We start from the raw sequence: 26,111 nt of genomic DNA, 5'->3' as shown, positions 1-26,111 counted from the left end.
ATCGATCGCGGTTATAATATCATTTAGGACCTTGAGCGTGGCTGAGGTGCACCCATGACCAGCTCGGAAACTGGATTGCATAGCGGAGAAGGTACGGTGGGATTCAAAATGGTCGGTGATCTGTTTGTTAACTTGGCTATCAAAAACTTTCGAAAGGCAGGGCAGGATGGATATAGGTCTGTAACAGTTTGGATCTAGAGTGTCAAATGAGTCTCAGTTGAATATATCATTCTAGCCCTTAACTAGTCTGGTGTAGTAGGGTGATTTTAAAGACCTGGACACTTTAAAAACCACCAGTCTCTTCTCAGAGATGTGTGAGTTATTAAAAGTGTCAGGCAGAGGACGAAGTGGTGTCCCTACCTGTCCTTTATATGGGGGTTCACTTTGCACGTCTCTGTTAGGAAGATCACCGCTTCCACATGACCTGAATAAACAGGAAGGGCGAATTCAACTTCAACATACGGTAATGAGTTTGTGCAACCAACCAGTGATGCATTCATATATCTATAGTCCTCACAGCGAAGCCATCCACTCCAATTAAACCATGTCAGCCACACTTGAATTACAAATGTGAACAATAAGGTGAAGTACACGTTATGTGAGAGTACAGTCTTATCATAACAAATTATAGAGTCACCTTCAGCTGACGCCACGTGGAGGGCTGTACGAGAATCATAGTCTTTCTTTTCCATGTCCACAGCCGAGAGAGCAAACCTAGGGGAAGACAGGAGCAAGAAAAGGAAGAAAATCAAAGTATGCTAAAAGGTTAATTGGAGTGACAGATGGCCAAGACTAAGAGATAAGGGATTTGAGACAAATGACTTTGTGAAAAGCTCTATAGTAATTATATTGAAGTTAACTGAAATTGATTTGATACGAGGGGTTGTCTGTTCCATGCAGAACATAAATTTAAACATATTATGGAAATAATTTAACACGTTTTTTCTTGTCTGTCTGGCGCCCAGCGCTTGTTTATGAAAAGGCAAACTATAATTTCTTGTAAGTCATTAGGACCGATTATAATGGATTGGATTTATATAACTAGTCTAGGCTCCCAGGATTCAGTCTTTACCTCCTCAGGGCAGAGACATCTCCACTGTAAGCTGCAAACATCAGTTTCACCACTGACTTGTTCTGAAGGGGGCAGAAGAAAACATCACAATGATTGGCGATCAACATAGAAGAGGGATATTGAAGCACAGAGGTGTTTCAAGTGTTGTAAAGGAGACATGAACAGAAAACATGAATTTTCCAGAGAGTTTAAAATGTTCAACTAAGAAAAAATTAAAATAAGTATTTAGTGCATACTCTATCCCTTACTTACCCTATCATCAAGTGATTGTCTGCGAGGGTCCAGCTTCCTTACAAAGTGTCTCATGTTGTCATAGTTATGGAAGTTAAAGAGAGAAACCAGTTCCTGATCAATCAGCAGATAGAATGGGGAAATTCACACAGGAAAATTATGGATTACTGTACTATTCAATGTTCTACTCTATTTGAATCTTCCAATTTTACAATATCATACAGTTACAAAGTATACACTCAGGTATGACATTAAAATTACTTTCGATATGTCAAAAAACAAGGCCATCAGTGAGAATAAATATCGACTGCTGGGTATGACAAAAACATAAGTCATAGGGGATTGAAATTCTTCTTGTCTGTGTACCTGACAGAAGTGAATGCCTCGGACACTATTTCCGACACGGTCTAACGGAGGAGACCAACACATTATTCCCATGACGTTAGGGACCACCAGCAGTACTGCACCAGAAACGCCAGACTTAGCAGGTAAACCCACCTGGAAAAAAGAACAGGTGGAATGACACTTATAGCCGGGTGCATCTCAAATAGTCTAAAACAGATTCCTCTCCTTGTCTCCTATCTTAAAAAAAAAAAAAAAAACTTATTTGTGGATTTTCAGTTGGGAACATAGAGACATTGAAAACAATACAACATCCCCAGTCCTTAATCAACCCACCCCCACAGCACCCACCCATCCCTCCCTCACACCCCACCCCACCAAGGCATCACACCAAGACGGTACAAAACAAAAAACAAACAAATTAACAATAACAGAAACCAAAAACAATAGCAATAAATTCTGATAATAGCAATAACTTGTCTCCTCTCTTTTAACTACTGATCTGACAACATAGGATAGGTGAAAGCAATATGGCACATCTGAGATAATGGGGAATGTTCCATCTGACCACATACAGTATGATAAGGTCACCTCAGGTCATTGACCTCTGACCTCTGTTTCTCAATGACTCACATGGAAGGCGAACTGGCCAGAAAAGTCGTACATCCCGCAGGAGTGCATGAGGCTCAGGGTGTTCCGAACGGCCTCCGCACTCAGCACCTGCTCGCCTGTGATTGGACAGATGCCCCCGTTGGCCAGTGTGGCGGCCATGACACTGCCTGACTCACACGTCACCTCGATGGAGCACAGCTGAGAAAACAGAGAATAGTTGAGACCACTGGTTTACTGTACAGGGTAGTACTTTAGTCGAATACAGAGTGTTTCCACCTGGGACAGAAACTAGGAGCTAGATTTAATCCGTAGCGCTGAAGATCTGCACTGTAGCGCGATTTAAATTGAAAGGCAATGTTCCTGCGTTTGCGGAGACTGCATTCACGGTAAACGCTGCATATGTTGGCTGAATCGAAAATCACCTTTCAATTTCAATTGTGCTACAGCGCAGACCTTCAGTGCTATGGATTCAGTGCTATGGAACTTCTTAAAAAATGAGTCTCACCTGGAAGTAGAAGTCGAGGGCTGCAATCATATCTGCATTCTCAGGAAAGCACTGTCAGGCAAAATGAGAGAGAGGCCACAGTTTCAGGTCACAAACAACAGGTAGTATAACTCATAGTCTTAGAGTTTAAGAATTGGTATAACTATTGGTAAGACTCCGTGAAGTTCAAACACTCAGACTCACTTTTTTCTCCTTCAGGTAGTAACCAATAGCAAAATTCCTATCCCCGGTCTCTTTCTCTGATTGGAAACTGTGAAGGCAAATACATATTAAAAGCTGTTTATCACACCACAAATTAAAGTTACTGTATGGGCTGCAATATTGGATAATTGCATTTGCATATTATAACATTCAATTTGACACTCACGTAGCGTTGCTGAAGCCCACATACTCTGTGCCGGTCATCTTCTTTAAGTATTCCATTACCTATGATAAAAGACGTGTCAGTTGTGAGATGAAATAATACCCTGAGTGTACAAAACATTAAGAACACCTGCTCTTTTCATGACACAGACTGACCAGGTGAATCCAGATGAAAGCTATGATCCTTTTTGATGTCACTTGTTAAATCCACTTCAATCAGTGTAGATGAAGGGGAGGATACAGGTTAAATAAGGATTTTTAAACCTTGAAACAATTGAGACATTGATTGCGTATGTGTGCCATTCAGAGGGTGAATGGGCAAGACAAAAGACTTAAGTGCCTTTTTACGGGGTATTGTAGTATGTGCCAGGCGCACCAGTTTGTGTCAAGAACTGCAGCACTGCTGGGTTTTTCACACTGAACAGTTTCCCGTGTCTATCAAGAATGGTCCACCACCCAAAGGACAGCCAACCAACTTGACACAACTGTGGGAAGCATTGAAGTCAACATGAGCCAGCATCCATGTGGAATGCTTTCGACACCATGTAGAGTCCATGCCTCGACAAATTGATGCTGTTCAGATGGCAGAAGGGGGTGCAAGTCAATATTAGGAAGGTGTTCTTACTGTTTTTGACACTCAATGTGTATCATGTACATTGTTACTAATAAGACGTGTCAGAAGTCTGAAATCTTAAAAGATACTCACATAATCAAACCTCTCTGCCTTGTTCGAGTTAGGCTGTAAAAAAAGAAGACTGCTTTAGTACAGTGTTCTTGTGCTGTAGTATTTCTGTATTGACACTATGCAGAGAGCTTTTCGTCCCCTAGGTTGCAGTGTTTGTGTATTCTGGCAGAATCAGACAGATTCTGGGTGGGCGTGTGGGGTAGGACTAGTCACAGTGTCTGTCTGTCCACCTGTCTGTCCGTGTGTGGTAATGTGATGAGTATGACATGGGCTTGAAGCTCCGGGGCAGATTATTGCCCTGCTTAAGTTTCAGGGTACAGTGAAAGATCACCGCCAAGTCGTTAAATCACCAAAAAGGGCAGAGACTGGTACTTCCCCTTACTGCTCTGAGCCACACTGTCCTGAAAGGTCAGAGAGGATCTGAAACATTACTGTGACTTGTTGAATTATCCTCAAGGAATAGGTTTCTTCTGATGTGGTGCGACCCTTGGCTTATTTTCAGCAATATTCTGATGAAGTGTTCATGAGTGGTGACACGTCTTTCCACTCATAACTTCTGAGAGTTCTGCTCTCTCTGAAAGATCAACTGAACTGATTTATAAATCAGTTGAATAAACTCAAAATAAAACATGCTAGAGGTAATACACTGACTTGGAAGAGTACAAGTCCTCCCCTCAACTTGCCTAGTACAGTATGTGCAATAGACTATTAGCCAATGAAATTACCTTCAGCCATCTCTATCTGTTCTCGCTTCCTGTACTTAAAGGCCCAGTGCAGTCAAACATGAGATTTTTCTGTTTGTTATATATATTTCCACACTATGAGATTGGAATAATACTGTGAAATTGTGAAAATGATAAAAGACCGCCTAAAATGTCAGCCTGTTTTGATCCGATGGAGTTTTGGCCTTACTGGTGACATCTCCAGGCGGTAAATTAGTTAATAGACCAATAAGACAAAGTTCCAAACCTCTCTGCCAATAACAGCTAGTTTTCCCCTACCCACTCAGACAGTCCTAGCAAAATTATTGCATGAGAAATTGACTCTTTGCTAAACCCAGCCCCAGAATTTCCTGATTAGCAAGGGCTGGTCTGTGTTTAATTTCATTGTGTATTAGAAACACAGTTTGAGGTCATTGTGAGGGGATTTCACCAGTGGTTGAATGGGGAATTGGGCTTCCCAGGAAATTGTTGTCTGAGGTTGCAACAGTAACCAACAGTGGCTTAGCGAAGGGTCAATTGCGCTTCGCTAAGAAGCTATTTTTGTTTATTTTTGACGATTTTTATTGAAAACAATCACAGTAAGGTACTTATTTGTTACCCAGAAATGATATGATATTGAGATAAAAAAACATCTACATTGGCCCTTTAAAGGACCCTATGTAGACATTTTCATTTCACTTTGTCATTATGGGGTATTGTGTGTAGATGGGTGAGTGAAAAAAATTATTTAAACCATTTTGATTTCAGGCTGTAACACAACAAAATGTGTAATAAAATCAAGGGATAAATCAAGGGATATGACTCAGCCCCGGTACCCCCCTGTATATAGCCTCCCTACTGTTATTTTATTTTACTTCTACTCTTTTTTTCTCAACACTTTTTTGTTGTTGTTGTTTTATTTTACTTTTTTATTAAGAAATACATGCATTGTTGGTTAAGGGCTGTAAGTAAGCATTTCACGGTAATGTCTACACCTGTTGTATTCGGCGCATGTGGCAAATAACATTTGATTTGATTTGATTTGATATGAATACTTTCTGAAGGCACTGTAATTGTTACCCAGAAATTATATGATACTGAGATAAAACCGTATTTATCAGACCTTTAAAGAATGATTGTCAAAGACATAAAAAAAATAAACACACAAACACACCGACAGTAACCCCCTCCCCCATTACTGTACGTGACCTACATGGCCAAGAGGCATATCTCTCCAGTCAGCTGGTAAGGACAGGCAGCCATGGAAAGGAGAGGAAAACACAGAAGAATAGAGGTCCATGTCTACATAAGGCAGAGGCCAGCCCTCTTTCCCCACTGCTGTAGCTGTTAGAATGAGGGCAATGCTGATTGATAGGGAGGGTTGGTGAGTCAGCTGGTGAGAGTTTATTGACCTCTGGGCAATTGGGGGAATTGGTCAATGATTGACGGTAAAGTCTGACCGTGACACTTGGCTGTACTAGTTACGACAGATTTCCTGTATATCTGATGTTGGAGTGGATTTGGTGTATAGCAGTTTGCATTCATATATGCAATGCAATGCTTAATCTGTGTGCATGTAATGTACTCCTGATTTTGTTTCAGTTAGGTAGCAAAGATTTGAGCTGTGCTCTAATTCTAAAACCTCATGAAAAGGTTATAAGAGATTATACAACGGGCGGGTCTAATCCTGAATGCTGATTGGTTAAAACTGCATTCCAGCTGGTGTCTATTCCACAAGTTACCACCGGCTAAAGCTATGTCTTTAAAATGCCTACTTACTCTGTTCCATCTGACCGCGCAATCCACTGTCTCATCAGCCCAGCCAGGCAATTTATAAACTTGATCTCCACTATAAAAAGCATCAAGACATTTCTTTTAGACTAACATTTCGTTTTCAACAGCGGAGATTTGTCTAAACCTTGCTGTCTGTCCGACATTTGCAACATTGTTTCAATATTCAAATTTGATCTCCAGCTGTCCCATAGTAATGAACGTGTCGGGAGTCGGGACGAGACAGAAAGGCAGGCGGCGTTTCTCAGCCAGTCGAAATCATGAATCAGACTTTTTATGGATATATACAAAGAAATGTCAATTGAAAAAAGGTAAAATGAAACTAAGTGCAGCTAGTTTGCAGTCTTTCCAGCTTCAGTCGGAAGTGATTGTGTTAGCTGTGTTGTTGGCTAGCTCCTCTGAACAACAGTGTCCTGACGAGTGAGCACATTTTCTATGCCAGGCAAAATCGCGCCTCATTAGCTCATTGTTATGGATGTATCCAAATAAATGTCACTAGAAAACAGCTTAAACAAATGCAAATGCTGCTACTTTGCTGTTATTCAGGCTGAACTTTTTTGACATGACTGTAAGTTAGCTGTAGTTGGCTAGCTAGCAAGCAAGGGATAAGAACGTTGCCAGCCAGTATGGCAATGGAACATTTAGAACGAACGGGTCACGTCCATAGATACAGAACAAAAAGACTGAACGACTGGGTCGCAACTCTGGCAACCGAACCGATAGAACGAACGACCAGCCGGCTTGGGTAGAGACCCTAGATTTGTGTCGGGACTATATCTTGTGGAAGGATGAAATAGTATGAATAAATTCATCAAAATAAAGTTTTTAATGAAAATATGTCAATCATTGTTTGAATATGTTGGTAACCCGTTGTATAAAAGTGTTAATGCCCTCGAAGCCGGTGTTTGGAGGATATATTGGCAACACGTGCCAATATATCCTCCAAACACCGGCTTCGAGGGGATTATCACTTAATTATAACATTAGTGCACCCAGAAATCCCCTTACCTTGAGCAGAGAAGTGATGACGATAGCCCCGGCGTTCACCATAGGGTTGTGTGGTTTATCTGTCCAGAGAGAGAGGACAATGTTATCACTGCCGTGCACTCCACCACCACCATATAACCTAAAGATATGGCCACTAAAATAACTTCCACAAAAAAAGTTAACACATGCATGTGTGTGTGCCACAGATGAACATATGTAATGGCACCTAGCCAGCTGAGAGGGAACCTGCAGATAAGATGTATTGACTTGCTAATGATCAGATGGCCTGTTCTTGCTTGTTCCTGCTCTATTGACTGTACCTACAGCTTGTTGCAATCATAGATCAAGCTGATGGGTATTTTCCCATGTAGTTGCAGAGAGGTTGGCTCTCTTGTCTTGCCATAATCGTTTGCTTCCACAGTGTAACATTGGAATGAACTATTTACTACCTTACTACTGAGTTAGGTTAGATCAGGAGATAGTCAGAGTTATAATTTGAGGTTTCAATGTAAGGCAGTTTTTCCCTCAGTACTCAGATGCATTCAAGTGTGGGGCATCTACACAGAAGTGGACACAGAGACATGGGTCTTTCTATAAACTAGGGTACCACTGAGGATTTCCTACACTGGACAACTTCTTACAGCTGTTGATAAGTCATTAATAATAATCTGCAAAAAAATTTATGTCATTACATTAAGATATAAGGGGGGATCATAGCTATATTCAATCAAATTCACAAGTTGATTTAAAACCTATGTGTAAAACTTTATCATGGTTGGTGTCTTGACGGATTTGTTCAAAAGCATGTGACATAAAACATTACTTTTCTGTCCTTGCATTTATGTCATTACATCATATATAAGCATAAATCAGTTAAATTTGACATTGAACTTGAACCCTGTAAGAATCCTGGATCTAGCTGTCAGACAGTTGTTTGTATAGGACATCTCAGAAATGCAGTGTAACTACATAACGTTTCTTGTCTTCTTATGTTATGAGGTGAAAACAGTTTTCATGGGCACACAAATCCAAAATAATAAATGTGATTGCAAAATCGAATCCTTCTAACCGAAAGTCACCTTACACTGATACTTAAAACCTAAATTGATACTGTCATTAAAGTGGTTCTTCAATAATTATGCATAATACTTGTTGGATGAGCATTTGGTATCCAGCTGATTAGTTATGCAGTGATATTTTCACACATCATCATCTGATCTAGGAAGGAATTTTCCAAATGACAGTCAAGTGACGAACAGCTGTTGTGATAGCGCATGTGATGCAACAAGAGCCCAAGTGCTGGAAAAAAAGGTGTTCGCAAGGAAGGTCCAGAATATTTTGGTGTCTCATTTGTTAAGTTGGTGAAGACGGTTGTGCCTGGATCCACGTTGGATCTAATATCCCTAGAGAATTGAGGTTGATCATCTGTTGTTGTCTGCTTGATTTACAGCAGGGTCTCGTTAGATTTAACAGAGAAAGCATCAAGGTAATGTGTTCATGTTTTCATATGTTTCTGTGCCTTGGTTTGGACACCAAGTCTACTGTGAGCAATCGTTTAAGATAGACTATTGCGCAACACCCAAAACTAGTCCTATTACTTATTCTGGATAAAATGACAACAAATTACATAGCCTAATGGGCTTATTCACAATATGATCTGGTAATGAAATAACATGACAAATACTTTTTTCATGTTACATCTGCAATTTTAAACAATACAGGGGCTTGAAGTTGCATACTTGAACTTTAATTTGGAGCTCAGAAAATTACTGGAATAGGCCTTACCTTGAAAATCAGACATTTGACTTGCCAATGTCTATATGAACCCTGCTTAAAGGATCTATAGTCCTAGGCCTATGTTGTTGTATAGGTGGAGTTATGGGCCAATTTGCATATATTCACTTTTATTCCTCTAAGTACACATGTGGAACAGCATAAAAATACATTTTGAAATGTCAATCCCAGTGTCACACATTGGCCCCATTTTTTATAGAAAGATCCACATGTACTAGGTGTGTGTATCTAGCCATACAGGGTTAGGGTAACAGTCTCTCACCCTCCTCATCCAGTGACAGCTGGTTGAATTTGAGTCCGCTGGGCTCTTTGCCCACGTAGCGATGCACATGCTCAGTGCCAATCTCGTGCACAGCGATGGCGTACCCTAGAGGCTTCACACATGATTGAAGACAGAATGGAACGTTGGTGTCACCTGCAGAATGTCTGCATCACGCCAGCAGGACACAGGGGAGAGATCATGGGACAGCTGAGGTGAAAGCAGATACAGAGGATGATTCTACATGAATAAGTTAGGCAGACACTGACTGGGCAAGATGGGGGGGGGGGGTGACATGCAGACTGCCTGTTCAATGCTCTTCATTTCAGTGACATGGGGTTATGTGTCTTATGATGGAAACCAGTGGTGATAAAAGGAGACAGACAGGTGACTCAAATGCGGTAATCTTACCTCTGTCCATCCACGGTGCATAGTGACACACCCCACAGATCAGGGCTGAATTTAGCCAGTTGAGGAATGTAATCTGCTACCTAAGCAAAAGACACACACACAAAGGAATGGAGTGGATAAGTCATGTGTCATGTATGTCAAAGGCAGGTATGTACAGGACATGTGTGTATGTGCATGTATCTACGAATGTACAGTGAGTGAGCTTTTCACAGTGTCCAAGTGAATGTTTTTTAATGTGTGCAAGCAAATGTTTGGTGGTGTGCTTATTTTAGCTTGTCCTCATATGTCAATGTGTAGGTGTGTATGTGTAGAGTATGTGAGAGAACGTTTTTAACGTGGGAATTACTATGTGTATAGTGTAGGCCAACGGTTCGCAACCTTTCCCGTTCCGGGAACCATCATTGTCAAAAGCTCTTGAGGACCACCATTTGCAGAGTCGTGTTTTTTTGTAAACATAAAATATCTTCGTGGCTAAAAATTTTCAATTTTAGCTGTGAATTTACCAAATTAAAGTCCTATTAATAAACCATTTACATTGTGAAAAGTCATGTCAAATTGCGTATAATACCATAAATACTCCAAACTGTTATTATTTTTTGAAGAAAAATTGTACACCCCCAAAACAATCTACCAAAATGTGCGGACCACCTGCAGTACTCCGGTCCACGGACCACAGGTTTGAAAACCACAGGTGTAGGCATCCTAACAGAACTCACGTGTCCCCCCTCCCGCCTCTGGGTACTGTAGTACAGTTGGTCGATGTTGGACGCAAATGCCTCAAAGTCTGGGATGATGAACTTCCTCCTGAACGCCTGGGTCAGCAGCAGGATGTTAGCCCCCACACACCTGAAACACAACATACATACATAAATATATGACATCACATGTATACTTTGTATATCACATAGATAATGTCTCACTGTGGCTCAGTTGGTAGAGCATGGTGCTTGCAACAGTAGAGTTGTGGGTTCGATTCCTGCTGGGGCCAACCATACAAATGTATGCACGCACTACGATCAGTTAATTTAGATGATTTTTTAATAGTGTAACTACTGTATTAACCCACACCAGTGTAAGTGACCTATAGCCCTGATACATGGCTGTTGACTCTTATGAGGCATCTAGGAGTCAACAACCACGTATCAGGGCTAAGTGACCTATATCTATAAAACAGATAGACTACTGATCCTTTGTGTCAGCTTCCTGCCTCCTGTTTGTCTCCGGGCCTCTAGAGGTCATCTGTGTTCCCCTCTGCCTTAGTTCTTCCTCGTGTGTCCTAATTAGCTTGATCCAGGTCACCTGTGCCTTGTTTCCCCTTGTGTATTTTAGCTGTGTGTTTTCCCCTTGTTTCTCACTTGGTTATTGAGTCCTGGCTATGTGTCTCCTGCTTTGTTCCACCGTGTCTTTCCAAGTAAGGTTTTCTAAGTTATCTTTAGTTTGTTTTTTCTCCCCTCGTGGAGTTATTTTGTTTTGCCTCCTGTTTTCTTAACATACCTCTTTCTGAGAAGAACTTGTGTTGGACTATTTGTGAATGGCGAAGAACCTTTGTTTTTACATTAAATCTACTGGCCTGGAGTATTGCCTTGGGTGTTTCATTTGGGTCCTACTACACCTCCTCTGTGGCTAAGGGGTATTACCCCCAGCTCTCCACATCTGAGACCGGAGTTCTAGCACGGCTTGTGACAGAATAACCAAGACAATCATGGACCCAGAAACACTCAGTTCCCAGGACCTGTTGGCGGTGATCACTCGACATGAGGCTTCTTTCCAGCGCCATGAAGCCGTTCTCAGCCGACAAGAGGAGCTGATGGCTAGACATTCTCAACTCCTGGCCGAAATGATGAGTTCCCTTCACCAGCTCTTTGAACGCCTCCTTGGTCCTCTCCCTTCCCCCAGGTCACCTCCCAGTGACGACAGGCCTTCTCGGTTGGCGGAGCCCCGACTACCACCTCCCAAGCCCTTTTCTGGGGATCCAAGCTCTTGCCAGGGTTTCCTCACCCAATGCTCCCTCACCTTCGAGCTCCAATCCTCAAGTTTTCCCACAGACCGTTCCAAGATTGCCTACATCATTACCCTTCTTTCAGACAAGGCGCTCGCCTGGGCCTCTGCGGTGTGGCAGTCCCAGGAGGCCTGTTGTGATTCCCACGCTGCATTTGTAGAAGAGTTCAAGCGGGTGTTCGATCATCCTGTCAGTGGGCGGGAGGCTTCCAAGCGCCTACTGTCTCTCCGTCAGGGCTCCCGAAGCACGGCAGATTTCGCCATTGATTTTCGGACCATAGCAGCAAGGAGCGGATGGAATGATGAAGCGCTGAGGGTCTGCTTTCAGGGAGGGTTATCTGAGCCCCCTTCAAGATGAGTTAGCCACCCGAGAACCAGCTGGAGATCTCGAGTCCCTCATAGCCTTGGCCATCCGCCTGGACAATCGTCTAAGAGAGCGGAGAACGGCTCGCCGCCAGGTGTCTCAGTCCCAAGTTCCTCGGAGCAGCTCTGTTTCTCCTGTTTGGACTCCGTCATTCAGAGCTTCCCCGGCTCCTGAACTGCTCCAGGATTCCCCGGAGAGCATGCAGTTAGGCCGTTCCAGGCTTTCTCCCAATGAAAGGGAACGTCGCATGAGGGAGCGTCGGTGCCTCTACTGCGGGGTTGCCGGCCACTTCCGATCCACTTGCCCCGAGCTGGGAAACGCCAGTCCCCGCCCAGCTACAGGAGGGCTGTGATGGGGAGAATTAGAGCTCCTCCTACTAACGCTGTCCTGGCTATTCCAGCCACTCTGTCCTGGGAGGGCCACCAGCATCGGGTCCAGGCTATGATCGATTCCGGTGCCGCAGGTGATTTCCTGGATGTAACCTTGGCTAAGGAACTTAAGATCCCTACCCAACTACTTCCTCATCCCCAGGCAGTTACAGCCTTAGATGGCAGACCTCTGGAACCAGGAAAGGTTACAGAGGCGACTCAGTCCCTGCGACTTACCATCTCTCAACACCAGCAGGAGGAAACCTTCTATCTCATTGACTCTCCCGAGTATCCTATTATCCTGGGTCACCCTTGGCTATGCAGACATAATCCCCAGATCGACTGGCCTACTGGCACCATTCTAAGCTGGGGTCCCACTTGCCAACTCACCTGCATGCTTCAGAGTCCCTCAGCCCCTAGTACCCAGTTTCAAGAGTCTGTTGACGTCTCCCTAGTCCCCAGTGTTTACCATCGGTTCAAGGCTGTGTTCAGCAAGGCCCGGGCTACTTCCTTACCGCCTCATCGCACGTATGACTGTGCCATTGATCTACTCCCTGGGTGCTGCCCTCCTAGAGGTCGGATCTTTTCCTTGTCCTCCCCGAGCACGCAGCTATGGACACCTACATTAAGGAGTCCTTGGCAGCCGGCCTCATCCATGCCTCTACTTCCCCGGCTGGGGCGGGCTTCTTTTTGTTGAAAAGAAGGACGGGGGTCTTAGGCCTTGTATTGATTACCGGGGACTCAACAAGATCACGGTTCGGAATCGATATCCTCTTCCTCTCATGGCCACTGCTTTTGAGCTGCTTCAAGGGGCTTCCATTTTTTCTAAACTGGATCTCCGCAATGCTTACCATCTCGTGCGGATCCGGCAAGGTGACGAATGGAAGACGGCGTTCAACACGCCCACGGGCACTATGAATATCGGGTGATGCCGTTCGGGCTCACCAATGCCCCCGCAGTATTCCAAGCCCTGATTAATGATGTTCTCCGGGATATGCTTAATCTGTTCGTCTTCGTGTACCTGGACGATATCCTCATCTTCTCGAGGTCACTGAAGGAGCATGAGGGGCATGTTAGCCGGGTTCTCCAGAGGCTCCTTGACAATCACCTCTATGTTAAACCTGAGAAGTGTGAATTTCATGTTTCTCAGACTCAGTTTCTCGGGTTTATTGTCACTCCCGGGCACCTAGAGATGGATCCCAAGAAGGTCGAAGCGGTCCGCAGCTGGCCCACACCTGCCACGGTCAAGGAGGTTCAACGGTTCATTGGCTTTTCTAACTTCTATCGGAAGTTCATCAAGAATTTCAGCTCAGTGGTAGCCCCCTTGACGACGCTTACCAAGGGAGGAGGGACCAAGGTTCACTGGGGTCCGGAAGCAGCAGGGGCCTTCGAGGATCTCAAGCGCCGCTTCACGTCTGCTCCGATTCTGGTGACTCCTGACCCAGAAAGACCTTTCGTGGTGGAGGTGGACGCCTCAGAGGTGGGGGGTGGGAGCCGTCCTGTCACAGAGGGGTGAGGATGGGAGATTACACCCTTGTGCCTTCATGTCTCGCCGCCTGTCTGAGGCCGAGCGCAACTACCACGTGGGGGGATCTAGAGTTGCTTGCAGTAAAACTGGCCTTGGAAGAGTGGCGCCATTGGCTTGAGGGGGCTCAGCACCCGTTCCAGGTTCTCACAGACCACAAGAACCTGGAATATCTCCAACAGGCTAAGCGGATGAACCCTCGGCAAGCACGATGGTCCCTTTTCTTTAATCGATTCCAGTTCCTCCTGTCTTACCGACCTGGCACCAAGAACGTCTAGCCGGATGCCCTGTCTCGAGCCTATTCTCCCGAGGTACAAGAGAAGCCCTTGGCATCGATTATTCCGAGGTCTAGGATCGTCGCACCTCTTCAGTGGGAACTAGAAAGAGGGGTACGAGAAGCCCTTGTCCATGAGCCCGATCCAGGCGGTGGTCCTGCCGGTCGCCTGTACGTTCCTCTCTCTGTTCGGGCCCCGCGTCTTGCAGTGGGGTCATGAGTCGCCCTTGACATGCCATCCAGGCAGTGCTCGCACACTGGAATTCCTCCGACGGCGGTTTTGGTGGCCGTCCATCAAGAAGGACGTGCAGGTCTATGTTGAGGCCTGCCCGGTGTGCAACCAGGGAAAGTCGACGCGCCAGCGACCCCAGGGACTGCTCCATCCCTTACCTATTCCTCGAAGGCCATGGTCACACCTTTCTCTGGACTTTGTTACGGGACTTCCTCCATCCCAGGGCAACACCGTCATCCTAGTGATCGTTGACCGGTTCTCTAAGGCTGCCCGGTTTATTCCCCTGCCCAAGCTGCCCTCGGCTAAGGAGACTGCTGAGCTCCTCATGAACCATGTCTTCCGGATATTTGGCATTCCCCTGGACGTGGTCTCTGACCGAGGTCCCCAATTCTCGTCCCGGTTTTGGGGGCCTTCTGCAGGCTTATTGGGGCCACAGCCAGCCTATCGTCAGGGTTCCATCCAGAGTCTAATGGCCAAACGGAACGGATTAATCAGGATCTGGAGACCACCCTGCGGTGTATGGCGGCCAGTAATCCCAAGTCTTGGGCCACCTATATCATTTGGGCTGAATATGCCCACAACACCCTCCAGTCTTCAGCCACCGGATTGTCCCCCTTCGAATGCCAGTTCGGTTACAACCCTCCATTATTTCCAGAGGAAGAGGCGCAAGTTGGTGTTCCCTCGGCCCAGCGCTTTGTCCAACGCTGTAGGCGGACCTGGAAGAAGGCCAGGTGTATCCTCCTTCGGACCTCCCAGAGATACCAAAGTCAGGCTAATCGACACCGCCGGGACGGCCCCTAGTTTCCGAGCTGGTCAGAGAGTTTGGTTGGCCACTAAGAACCTGCCCCTCCGGGTCGAATCCAAGAAGCTTTCCCAGAGATACATCGGCCCTTTCCGCATTGCTAGAAAGGTTAACCCTGTTTCGTATCGTTTGGTTCTGCCTCGCTCCCTTAGAGTTAACCCCCACTTTCCATGTTTCACTCCTTAAACCTGTCTTGTCTTCTCCTTTTGCCCCCCACGCAGACCCCCGCCACCTCCCAGGATCATTGACGGCCAGCCAGCCTACACAGTCCGCCGGATACTGGACTCCCGGAGGGTCCAGAACTCTCTGCAGTATCTGGTGGACTGGGAGGGCTACGGGCCAGAGGAGCGCTCCTGGGTTCCAGCCAGGGACATCCTGGACCCAGGTTTGATCCGAGATTTTCGCACCCTGGGGCCGGGGTGTTCTGGAAGGAACGTCAGGAGTCGTTCCTAGAGGAGGGGGTCCTGTCAGCTTCCTGCCTCCTGTTTGTCTCCGGGCCTCTAGAGGTCATCTGTGTTCCCCTCTGCCTTAGTTCTTCCTCGTGTGTCCTAATTAGCTTGATCCAGGTCACCTGTGCCTTGTTTCCCCTTGTGTATTTTAGCTGTGTGTTTTCCCCTTGTTTCTCACTTGGTTATTGAGTCCTGGCTATGTGTCTCCTGCTTTGTTCCACCGTGTCTTTCCAAGTAAGGTTTTCTAAGTTATCTTTAGTTTGTTTTTTCTCCCCTCGTGGAGTTATTTTGTTTTGCCTCCTGTTTTGTTAACATACCTCTTTCTGAGAAGAACTTGTGTTGGACTATTTGTGAATGGCGAAGAACCTTTGTTTTTACATTAAATCTACTGGCCTGGAGTATTGCCTTGGGTGTTTCATTTGGGTCCTACTACACCTCCTCTGTGGCTAAGGGGTATTACCCCCAGCTCTCCACATCTGAGACCGGAGTTCTAGCACGGCTTGTGACACTTTGATTAAATCCTAATGACACCAACAACCTAAAACTGGACCCCAACTGGGACCAAATGAAATGCTGAGAATAGACAGCCTATCATATTGTAGATACACACCTGCCTTTACCATTAGATGAACAACACGCTAAGTTTAGTAAGCACTGACGTGATCTCAAAGAATGGCATTCAAATTCTCTCATAGCCGTGATGAGGCTTGTTAATACGCAACTTGTTTAGAGTTTGGGGAACTGGGGAGGCGAATAGAAGGATTGCATAATTTATACATTCACCAGGAGTTTCTTTATTTCTAGTGGCCTATTTCTAATGAAATCAAATCAAATTTTATTGGCCATATGCGCCGAATACAACAGGTGCAGACATTACAGTGAAATGCTTACTTACAGCCCTTAACCAACAGTGCATTTATTTAAAATAAAAAAGTAGAATAAAACAACAAAAAAGTGTTGAGAAAAAAAGAGCAGAAGTAAAATAAAATAACAGTAGGGAGGCTATATATACAGGGGGGTACCGGTGCAGAGTCAATGTGCGGGGGCACCGGCTAGTTGAGGTAGTTAAAGTAATATGTACATGTGGGTAGAGTTAAAGTGACTATGCATAAATAATTAACAGAGTAGCAGCAGTGTAAAAAGATGGGGTGGGGGGGGCAGTGCAAATAGTCTGGGTAGCCATGATTAGCTGTTCAGGAGTCTTATGGCTTGGGGGTAGACGCTGTTGAGAAGTCTTTTGGACCTAGACTTGGCACTCCGGTACTGCTTGCAGTGTGGTAGCAGAGAGAACAGTCTATGACTAGGGTGGCTGGAGTATTTGACAATTTTGAGGGCCTCTGACACCGCCTGGTATAGAGGTCCTGGATGGCAGGAAGCTTGGCCCCAGTGATGTACTGGGCCGTACGCACTACCCTCTGTAGTGCCTTGCGGTCGGAGGCCAAGCAGTTGCCATACCAGGCGGTGATGCAACCAGTCAGGATGCTCTCGATGGTGCAGCTGTATAATTTTTTGAGGATCTGAGGACCCATGCCAAATCTTTTCAGTCTCCTGAGGGGGAATAGGCTTTGTCGTGCCCTCTTCACGACAGTCTTGGTGTGTTTGGACCATGATATTTCTAATGACCACTTCAGAGTGTTCCTCAGAAGGAAAGACCAATATCTAATCACACACATTGTTCTGTTCTACATTACTTTCTTTGTGTGTCTTTGGCCCTAGTTTAGAAACAATACCAAGCACAACACCAAGTCTCAATCTAAGATGTGCAAAGGGACTGTAGATATGCAGTGTTCATTCACTGGAACATAGTAATTCAATGTAAGAAGAAGTCCACGAGACAGGACTCAGTGACCCACTACTGTAACAGGCCAGTGTCTGAATCATCACTGCGTTCATTAAGTTAACTTTGCCACTTAGGAAGTAATACTGTTTGGACAGCAGTCTAGAGCCCATCGGGGCTTGTTGATAAGCTGAGCTCCTAATTCAACCGGCACCGTCTGCAGTTCACCCACTAAGCTGGCCTTTCATTAGCTCCTGTCCAGACTTAAGCCCTGCACAAATGTCATACTCTGTTCGCCAACAATTCCAGAACTATCCCTCTCTCTCTGCATGTCTGCATGTGTGTGTGTGTGTGTGCTCGCGCATGCATGTGTGTGTGTATGTGTTACGTTTACATGTGCACCAGTGAGGTTCAGAGGCAGGTGACGGCCATAAAACGACAGACGCTGTCAATCTGTCTTTGACTCCAACACAAACAAAACAATCAAACATCCCTGACAATCAAACTTCCCTTCCATAACACATCTCCCCCTGTCCACTGTAGAGGTATGCAGAGCAGACACAAATACAGACAGAGAGAGTGGAAAACAAAGTCTTGGAAGTTTCTAGTAAACACTGGGGGCAATAGCAAAAATAGTTCCTCCACCCAGTGAAATACTATAATGTCACTTTCAAGAAAATGTAAAAATGGGATAAGGTGTGTGTGGTGTTTTGACAAACAGCAAGAAGAATGAGAATACTCTATGTGGGATAGAGAAAGACATAATACATTATGCTAACTTTCTGAATTAAATAATCATAGTGTTTACTAGTAAATACTATCTCTAAACCATCCTACTAGAGGATTTATATGATAAGATAAAAGGGCCAAACAAGGCTGTATCCATTCCATCCTATCCAAAATCATTAGAGTGGTGGCCCTTTTCACACACAGCTCCTGTCATCACCTGTACAGGTTGAAAATGATTTTGTCATTGATAAGCGCCTAAATTGGAACCCAGTGGCTGTATAGTAACATGATGTACATGACATCAGAGCTCAGGTTCTCCACTTCAGAGGGCTGTATGGGTTTTGACTGACAGCAGTTATAACTTGAGCACCGCGCATGACAAAAAGATGCCCCCATCCCTCCCGCTAATTGGGCTACTTTTGCACATTTGTTGTTGTCTGAGTAAGGGAAATGCTGTAAACCGAGAGGAGTCAAAGTGTTCTGAAAAATTGAGATTTTAATAAATTATCGCTTTGATGTCATACAAGCAAACCACACACCCATGAGTCCAAATGTACACTTCACATTTCTATATTTGAAAACATGTCATTTACAGTATCAACTTTTATGATTGCTATGTTTGATCCACAGTTACAAGGATGACATGTGTTACACCCTGAACAGAATGAGCCTGCGTTTGTCGTATTGTGAAGAAGATTTGCCGCAGAACATGCACTTCAATGCACTCCATTCTATGCGCACCAAAATTACAATCTGTTTGTCTGAAGTGCCTTTTAAAAGCCTAACACCGTATGATCATATTTTATAATTTAGCTAGCCATGTTGGGACTAGAATAAGCTTTCAAATGATGCCTACCTGACCCAGATTGTGATTTCTAATGGACCATTTTTGGATTGTGTAAACAACAACAGTAACTGTGTGATGGTGGGGACGCAGGGCTGTATTACAAACAAAAACATAGTGTGCTTGCTTCAGTTCCTCAATGGCAAAGCTAGGAGAGCTCAAACAAGCACCTTATAGTTGAAGGCTCTTTCCTTGGGTCATAAAAGTGCATTGAAATTACTTAGGAACTGTTCAAATTTTGGAGAGGTGTGTGGCCACACCAGTTAGACCTTTCACTCAAACCCTTGTATTATTTTTTTCTTATCTTGCACCTACTTCAAAATGTATGTTACTGAATGTATCCAAAGTATTTGTAAAATGCACATAAAATCAACAGTGTAATTTTTGGATTCAGTCTCGTGTCAGGTGAACTGTTGTGTCCTCACCTTTGGTCTGATCATTTCCCCATAATCTCAAAAGTGTTATTTTTCAATTGCCACCATGGTCATGCATTTGCTTATTATAGTTCTTCTGTTAGAAACATTTCAATTTGGCCCCATCCATATAGGCCAATTTCCATGAGTGTAAGGGGTTAAAGTGAAAGTGAAAATAGAGCATAGCTCACTTCCTGAATAGTTTCTGGTCCATCATGACTGTTCCAGCAGAGTCCGGCATTGACTGGCACAGCTGACGCATACAGTCACTCAGCCTGGGATCCGATGTCAATAAACCTGTGCTCCTCAATGCCTGGAAGAACGAGAGAGGAACATTTTGAAAATGAGAGTGAGAAAGAGAGAAAATTCGACGGAGAGAAATGAGAAAGAAATAAGAAGGGAGAGGGAGGGGGGAGAAAGGGGAATGGGCTTGTGGTGAGCTGATCAACACTGACACAGCATCTCTAGGGAAGGGAGATGCATATTTGAGCTCTCTAAGAAAGTTGTGATCAGTACACTGCTGAGCTAACCCCCATGCTGGTCCTACAGATGCAGGGCATAATAGAGCAGATATACAGTACCAGTCAAAAGTTTGGACACACCTACTCATTCAAGTTATTTTTTTATTTTTACTATTTTCTACATTGTAGAATAATAGCGAAGACATCAAAACTATGAAATAACACATATGGAATCACGTAGTAACCAAAAAAGTGTAAAACAAATCAAAATATATTTTATATTTGAGATTCTTCAAATAGCCACCCTTTGCCTTGATGACAGCTTTGCACACTCTTGGCATTCTCTCAACCAGCTTCACCTGGAATGCTTTTCCAACAGTCTTGAAGGAGTTCCCACATATGCTGAGCACCTGTTGGCTGTTTTTCCTTCACTCTGCCGTCCGACTCATCCCAAACCATCTCAATTGGTAATCTGATGCAGCACTCCATCACTCTCCTTCTTGGTAAAATAGCCCTTACACAGCCTGGAGGTGTTTTGGGTCATTGTCCTGTTGGAAAACAAATGATAGTCCCACAAAGCCCAAACCAGATGGGATGGCGCATCGCTGCAGAATGCTGTGGTAGCCATGTTGGTTAAGTTTGCCTTGAATTCTAAATAAATCACAGACAGTGTCACCAGCAAAGCACCCCAACACCATAACACCTCCTCCTCCATGCTTCACGGTGGGAACCACACATGCGGAGATCATCCGTTCACCCACACCGCATCTCACAAAGACACCGCGGTTGGAACCAAAAATCTCAAATTTGGACTCATCAGACCAAACAACAAATGTCCACCTGTCTAATGTCCATTGCTTGTGTTTCTTGGCTCAAGCAGGTCTCTTCTTCTTATTGGTGTCCTTTAGTAGTGGTTTCTTTGCAGCAATTTGACCATAAAGGCCTGATTCACACAGTCCCCTCTGAACAGTTGATGTTGAGATATGTCTGTGACTTGAACTCTGTGAAGCATTTATTTGGGCTGCAATTATTTGGGTGCAGTTAACTCTAATTAAGTTATCCTCTGCAGCAGAGGTAACTCTGGGTCTTCCATTCCTGTGGCGGTCCTCATGAGAGCCAGTTTCATCATAGCGCTTGATGGTTTTTGCGACTGCACTTGAAGAACCGTTCAAAGTTTTTTAAATGTTCCGTATTGACTGACCTTCATGTCTTAAAGTAATGATGGACTGTTGTTTCTCTTTGCTTATTTGAGCTGTTCTTGCCATAATATCGACTTGGTCTTTTACCAAATAGGGCTATCTTCTGTATACCTCCCTACCATGTCACAACACAATTGATGGGCTCAAATGCATTAAGAAGGAAAGAAATTCCACAAATTAACTTTTAAGAAGGCACACCTGTTCATTTTAATCCATTCCAAGTGACTACCTCATGAATCTGGTTGAGAGAATGCGAAGAGTGTGGCTATTTGATATAACATAGATTTTGATTTGTTTAACACTTTTTTGTTTACTACATGTTTCCATATGTGATATTTCATAGTTTTGATGTCTTCACTATTATTCTACAATGTAGAAAATAGTAAAAATAAAGACAAACCCCTGAATGAGTAGGTGTGTCCAAACGTTTGACTGGTAGTGTATGTAAATAAGGTATTTCTTTTTCTAAAAACCTGTTTTCGCTTTGTTATTATGGGGCATTGTGTGTAGATTGCTGAGGATTTAATTTTTTAAAATCCATTTTAGAATAAGGCTGTAACGTAACAAAATGTGGAAAAAGTCAAGGTGTCTGAATACTTTCCGAAGGCACTGTATAATTACTTTTCTTTCGTTTTAGAGAAACTGAGAATATACAGGACTACAATAATTGCTTTAGTGTGTCACATTCAATACCTGAATTGGAACAAATTGAAATGTAACTGACTACATGCACAAACCCTGTTTTGCCATTAAGTGAGCAGCAACAAGTGTTCAAGCAGTCCTGTAAACGACTCTTTAGGACAGCAGCATTCAAAGCTATATTTACTGGGGGCAGTACAGTGTATCTGACAGAATTGTAAAGCTATTGAGATATTGAAAGAGAGAAAGTACTTCAATAAAACTAGTTAAGAAACAGAATTGCTGGCCTCCCGAGTGGTGCAGCGTTCTAAGGCACTGCATCGCGGTGTTGCGGCATCACTACAGCCTGGGGTTCACAAAGATAATACAGTGCATACTGTACTCAGAGAGGAAGAGGCAAAGCGTGAGGCTTGACTCTGCCCCAAAATCTGTCCAAGCGAAAATACAGCGAGAAGCAGAGAAAGTGTAGCCTGACGACTCACAGTATACTCTTCTGCTGCTCTGTCGCGCGCTACATACTTCAGTCTGAGACTGCCATCATAAAGGTTGTTTGTGGTGACGAGGGGCACGAGGGGTGTTGTACAAAACAAAGTAATCAGCGATTGGATCGTCTCTAACCAATTAGAGTATCAAAGCCAATGACGAATTTTCAAACTACCTCTTTACCCACGTGTTCTGGCTCTGGCCCAACCCATTGGTTTCTGGACCTAGACTAGCTGGCCTAGCTAACTTTAGCCACAACAAATGGAATTTGTGTAATACACACGAAATGAGTTGTGATGAAAATCGTGTAATACAAATGAAAAAGTGGACTTTTTCGTGTGCCTGTCACGAATTTCAAATAAGTAATTTGTGTATATTTCACAATAAGCTGTGATAATGTGTTGCAACCTTTCCCAGGTATTTTACAGCTTGTTTCTAGCATAAAGCATAGCTGACCAAAGCACTGTTACAGATCACTTTATATAATCGGATCTGTTTTTATCTTCTTCAAAATCTTAAGCTAACAAGGGGTAGGACTGTGCTTTTCTTTAATAAAAGGTAGGCCTATGGCATTCCCTCTCAATTCGAGTCTTGGTTTTAACTTTACAGTCCTTCACTGACACAGAGGGTAGGCTATTTACAGAGTACATGGTGGGTGGAGGAATTATGAATATAGCAGCCTATTGCCTAATTTCGTCTGTCAAACAAGTAGGCCTACCTCTTAAATAGGAAGAAATAGGCTCCAACACAAAGCCCTCTTGTTGTTAGTAAAGTCTAATTAAAATAAATATGTTTTAAATGACTTATTCCTACTCTAATTTGCCTACTTTCAGCACCATGAGCTGTCCATTTTGATTGATTGTTTCAGGACCATATTGTAAGTTACGTGAATCTGGCTTATTGTGAGGTTGGTCAATAACTCTGATAAATACATAATGGACAAGAAACATATTGTATTTAATAAAATCAATTATAGCCTAGTAGTAGCAAACTATCAAAGTGAACCACCGATCCTTCTCATCTTTGTGCTCTCCTTCCCAAGCAGAACAGAACAGGCTATAGGCTAGTCGGCTCACAATCATTTTTTGGAATAGGCCTAATAAAAAAATGTAAAATGGAAGAAGCCTTTGACTCTCCTCCTGAACTGTCACCACAGCCCTACACAGCACAGCCATTGGTTAACCAGCACAAAAAAAGGTTTTGATCAGCAAGAGCAGAGCAGGCCGGGGCTCAGGGTTGGAATATCCATTGCAGTGTGTAATGCAGCCTAGTTTTATTTAGACCATCCCAGCAGCTATGTTAGAAATATAACTTAGCTCTGTGCTTCTGCCCGAGCATGAACTTCATAGCCTATAGGCTATGGATCATTTGATTGAGACCACACTAAATAGCCTATAGGCGCACTTGATATTGTGCAGAGAATCAGAGATGAGGGGTGGCATTGGACACACATCGATATCTAGCCTAATAGGTAACTAATTGTAAAACACTGAGAAATATAATCAATAAAAAATTACATGACCCTTCCCTGGACTGGATTTAAAAAATACTAAACACTCCCAATGACTGAAATTGAAAAAGCATGACCCTCCCCCATTTTCCTCCAGGTAACCATTCTGTAAATTTGGAACCATCCCTAAGGATAATTTAGTTGCTAATGGCAGCCTGCCCTGGTCGGCCTTCAATTCGAGATTCTCAATGAATGGTGGCAGCACTGAGCTGTCACTTCCTGGAGTAGCTCAAAATGCACTTTATGTCTCCATGAGACACCATCTTAAAGGTCCAATGCAGCCGTTTTTATCTCAATATCAAATCATTTCTGGGTAACAATTAAGTACCTTACTGTGCTTTTGTTTTTGTTTTTTAAGAATAAAAAAATAGCTTCTTAGCAAATAATTTTGCTAGGACTGTCTAGGAGTGGTTCCGAGTGGGGAGGGGAAAACTGAAAACTAGCTATTATTTGGAACTCTATTTCTTATTGGTCTATTAACTAATTTACCACCCGGTGATGTCACCAGGCAGGCCAAAACTCCCATCCCACCAAAATAGGCTGAGATTTCAGGCCGTCTTTTCAAACAGCACTGGGCCTTTAACGGACGTCCTTGGCTTCAAATGAGCCATATGATTCTTCACATGGGAATTAATGGTGTCACATGATTGATGGCTTTGTCCATTCATATACAGTCATTGGTTAGAGCCGTCTAAAAGTCATTGCCAGTGTTTCTGTGATACAATGTTAAAAAGCCATGTTGACAATGATTCAAAGGTCATAAGACAATGGCCTGTCAAATATCACACTGTGCCACAACACCACACAGTCTTTTAATAGACCCCTATACTGTTCAGAGTTAATTTGAATATGCATATGAGGGGCACCAAGCAAGGGTCTGAAGGTATGAATTATGATGTAAAAGCACTGGGAGGGGACACTGGACACAGAGTCTCTTCACACATCGTAAAATGCTAAGTTCAGCATGCATGGTGCTATGGATGACTGTGCTTGTATGACTTTTTCACCAACTGAGCTGAGACCTCCATGATGTTCTAATCTAAATTGTGGTGTAAAAGCCCTGAGAGGTGACACAGAGGGTGTTTCTCAATATGCATACTACCATGCTCCACACTCATGCTCCGAGTTCGAGGAAGGTCTCTTGAGTACGCTCTTGTGAGGAAGAGAGTGTGGAGAACTCATACAAATTTACATTTGAGAAGAACTGCGCACTCCCCTGCTACTGCATTACCTTTGACCAATACACACAAAACAAGATGAACTTGAGCATCGCACGCGAAAAGAAGATACCTCCATCCCTCCCGCTAATTGGGAAACTTTTGCACATTTTCTATTGTCTGAGTGAGGGGAAATGCTGTAACTTTAGAGGACTCTATGTATTTTGAAAGATGAGATGTTGAGGATTACAATAAATACTGCTTTGATGTCATACAAGCAAGCCAAACACCCATGAGTCCAAATGTGCACTTCACATTTCCATATCATAAAATGCATGTCATACTGTATACAGCGTCAATGTTTATGATCACTATGTTTGATGTACAGTTGACATGGCGTCATGCCCTGGGTTTTTCTGTACAGAAACTGCCTGTTGTCTATTGTGAAGAAAATTCGCAGTGGAACACGCACCTGAATGCACTCATGACTCTATGTACACTAAAATTACAATCTGTTTCTCTGAATTGCCTTGTGAAAGCCTAACTCCATTTTTTTATAACTTAGCTAGTCATGTTGGCAATAGAATAAGCTTTCAAATGATGCCCACCTGACCCAGATTGCGATTTATAATGGACCGTTTTTGGATTGCGTAAACAACAACAGTAATTGTGTGATGGCGGGGATGCAGGGTTGTGCTACAAAGAAAACAACAACAAGTGTGCTTGCTCTAGTTCCTGAACGACACAGCTAGGAGAGCTCCTAAAAGCACCTTATAGTTGAAGACTCTTCTTTGAGTCATAAGAGTTCATTGAAATTGCTTAGGAAAAGTGCATACTTTGGAGAGGTGTGTTTCCACTTGGAGACACCAGTTTGACCTCTCACTCAAACCTTTGTCATTGTTTTGTCTTATGTTACACCTACCCTACATTTTTCAGGAATATTCTTATCATGTTACTGAATGCAGGGGTGTCAAACTAATTCTGCTCCGGGGGCTGCATTCAGTGTTCAACAAGGTCTAGAGGGCCATACTAATTTTTTTCCTTTTCTTTGCTGTCAAAATTTGCTACAAATAGTCCTCTATCCATAGTTTTGGGAATTTTCGATGCTACCTGACTGTCTAGTGATTATTAGTG

General features: G+C 43.7%; 1 protein-coding gene across 2 annotated transcripts in view; it reads right to left on the bottom strand.

Moving 5' to 3' along the window:
- The window catches only part of LOC121538107 (glutaminase kidney isoform, mitochondrial-like), a 34,920-nt gene that overhangs the window by 3,002 nt on the left and 5,807 nt on the right, over nucleotides 1–26,111 (bottom strand). The window contains exons 3-17 of one of the 2 annotated variants that reach the window (XM_045207192.1): nucleotides 19,720–19,841; nucleotides 10,470–10,599; nucleotides 9,754–9,833; nucleotides 9,346–9,509; nucleotides 7,311–7,369; nucleotides 3,832–3,864; nucleotides 3,130–3,188; nucleotides 2,946–3,012; nucleotides 2,763–2,813; nucleotides 2,279–2,455; nucleotides 1,670–1,801; nucleotides 1,325–1,417; nucleotides 1,073–1,134; nucleotides 638–714; nucleotides 361–424 (exon numbers count right to left, since the gene is read on the bottom strand). In XM_045207192.1, the coding sequence (XP_045063127.1) occupies nucleotides 361–424; nucleotides 638–714; nucleotides 1,073–1,134; nucleotides 1,325–1,417; nucleotides 1,670–1,801; nucleotides 2,279–2,455; nucleotides 2,763–2,813; nucleotides 2,946–3,012; nucleotides 3,130–3,188; nucleotides 3,832–3,864; nucleotides 7,311–7,369; nucleotides 9,346–9,509; nucleotides 9,754–9,833; nucleotides 10,470–10,599; nucleotides 19,720–19,841 (1,370 nt within the window). Of the gene's footprint in view, nucleotides 1–360; nucleotides 425–637; nucleotides 715–1,072; nucleotides 1,135–1,324; nucleotides 1,418–1,669; nucleotides 1,802–2,278; nucleotides 2,456–2,762; nucleotides 2,814–2,945; nucleotides 3,013–3,129; nucleotides 3,189–3,831; nucleotides 3,865–7,310; nucleotides 7,370–9,345; nucleotides 9,510–9,753; nucleotides 9,834–10,469; nucleotides 10,600–19,719; nucleotides 19,842–26,111 lie in introns of those variants that run through there. The other variant, XM_045207193.1, reaches the window with a different exon arrangement.

Source organism: Coregonus clupeaformis, chromosome 24 (genome assembly GCF_020615455.1).
Source record: "Coregonus clupeaformis isolate EN_2021a chromosome 24, ASM2061545v1, whole genome shotgun sequence".
NCBI classification, from domain to species: domain Eukaryota; kingdom Metazoa; phylum Chordata; class Actinopteri; order Salmoniformes; family Salmonidae; genus Coregonus; species Coregonus clupeaformis.
The sequence above is the reverse complement of the archived record's forward strand: the minus strand, read 5'-3'. Positions and strand labels throughout refer to the sequence as shown.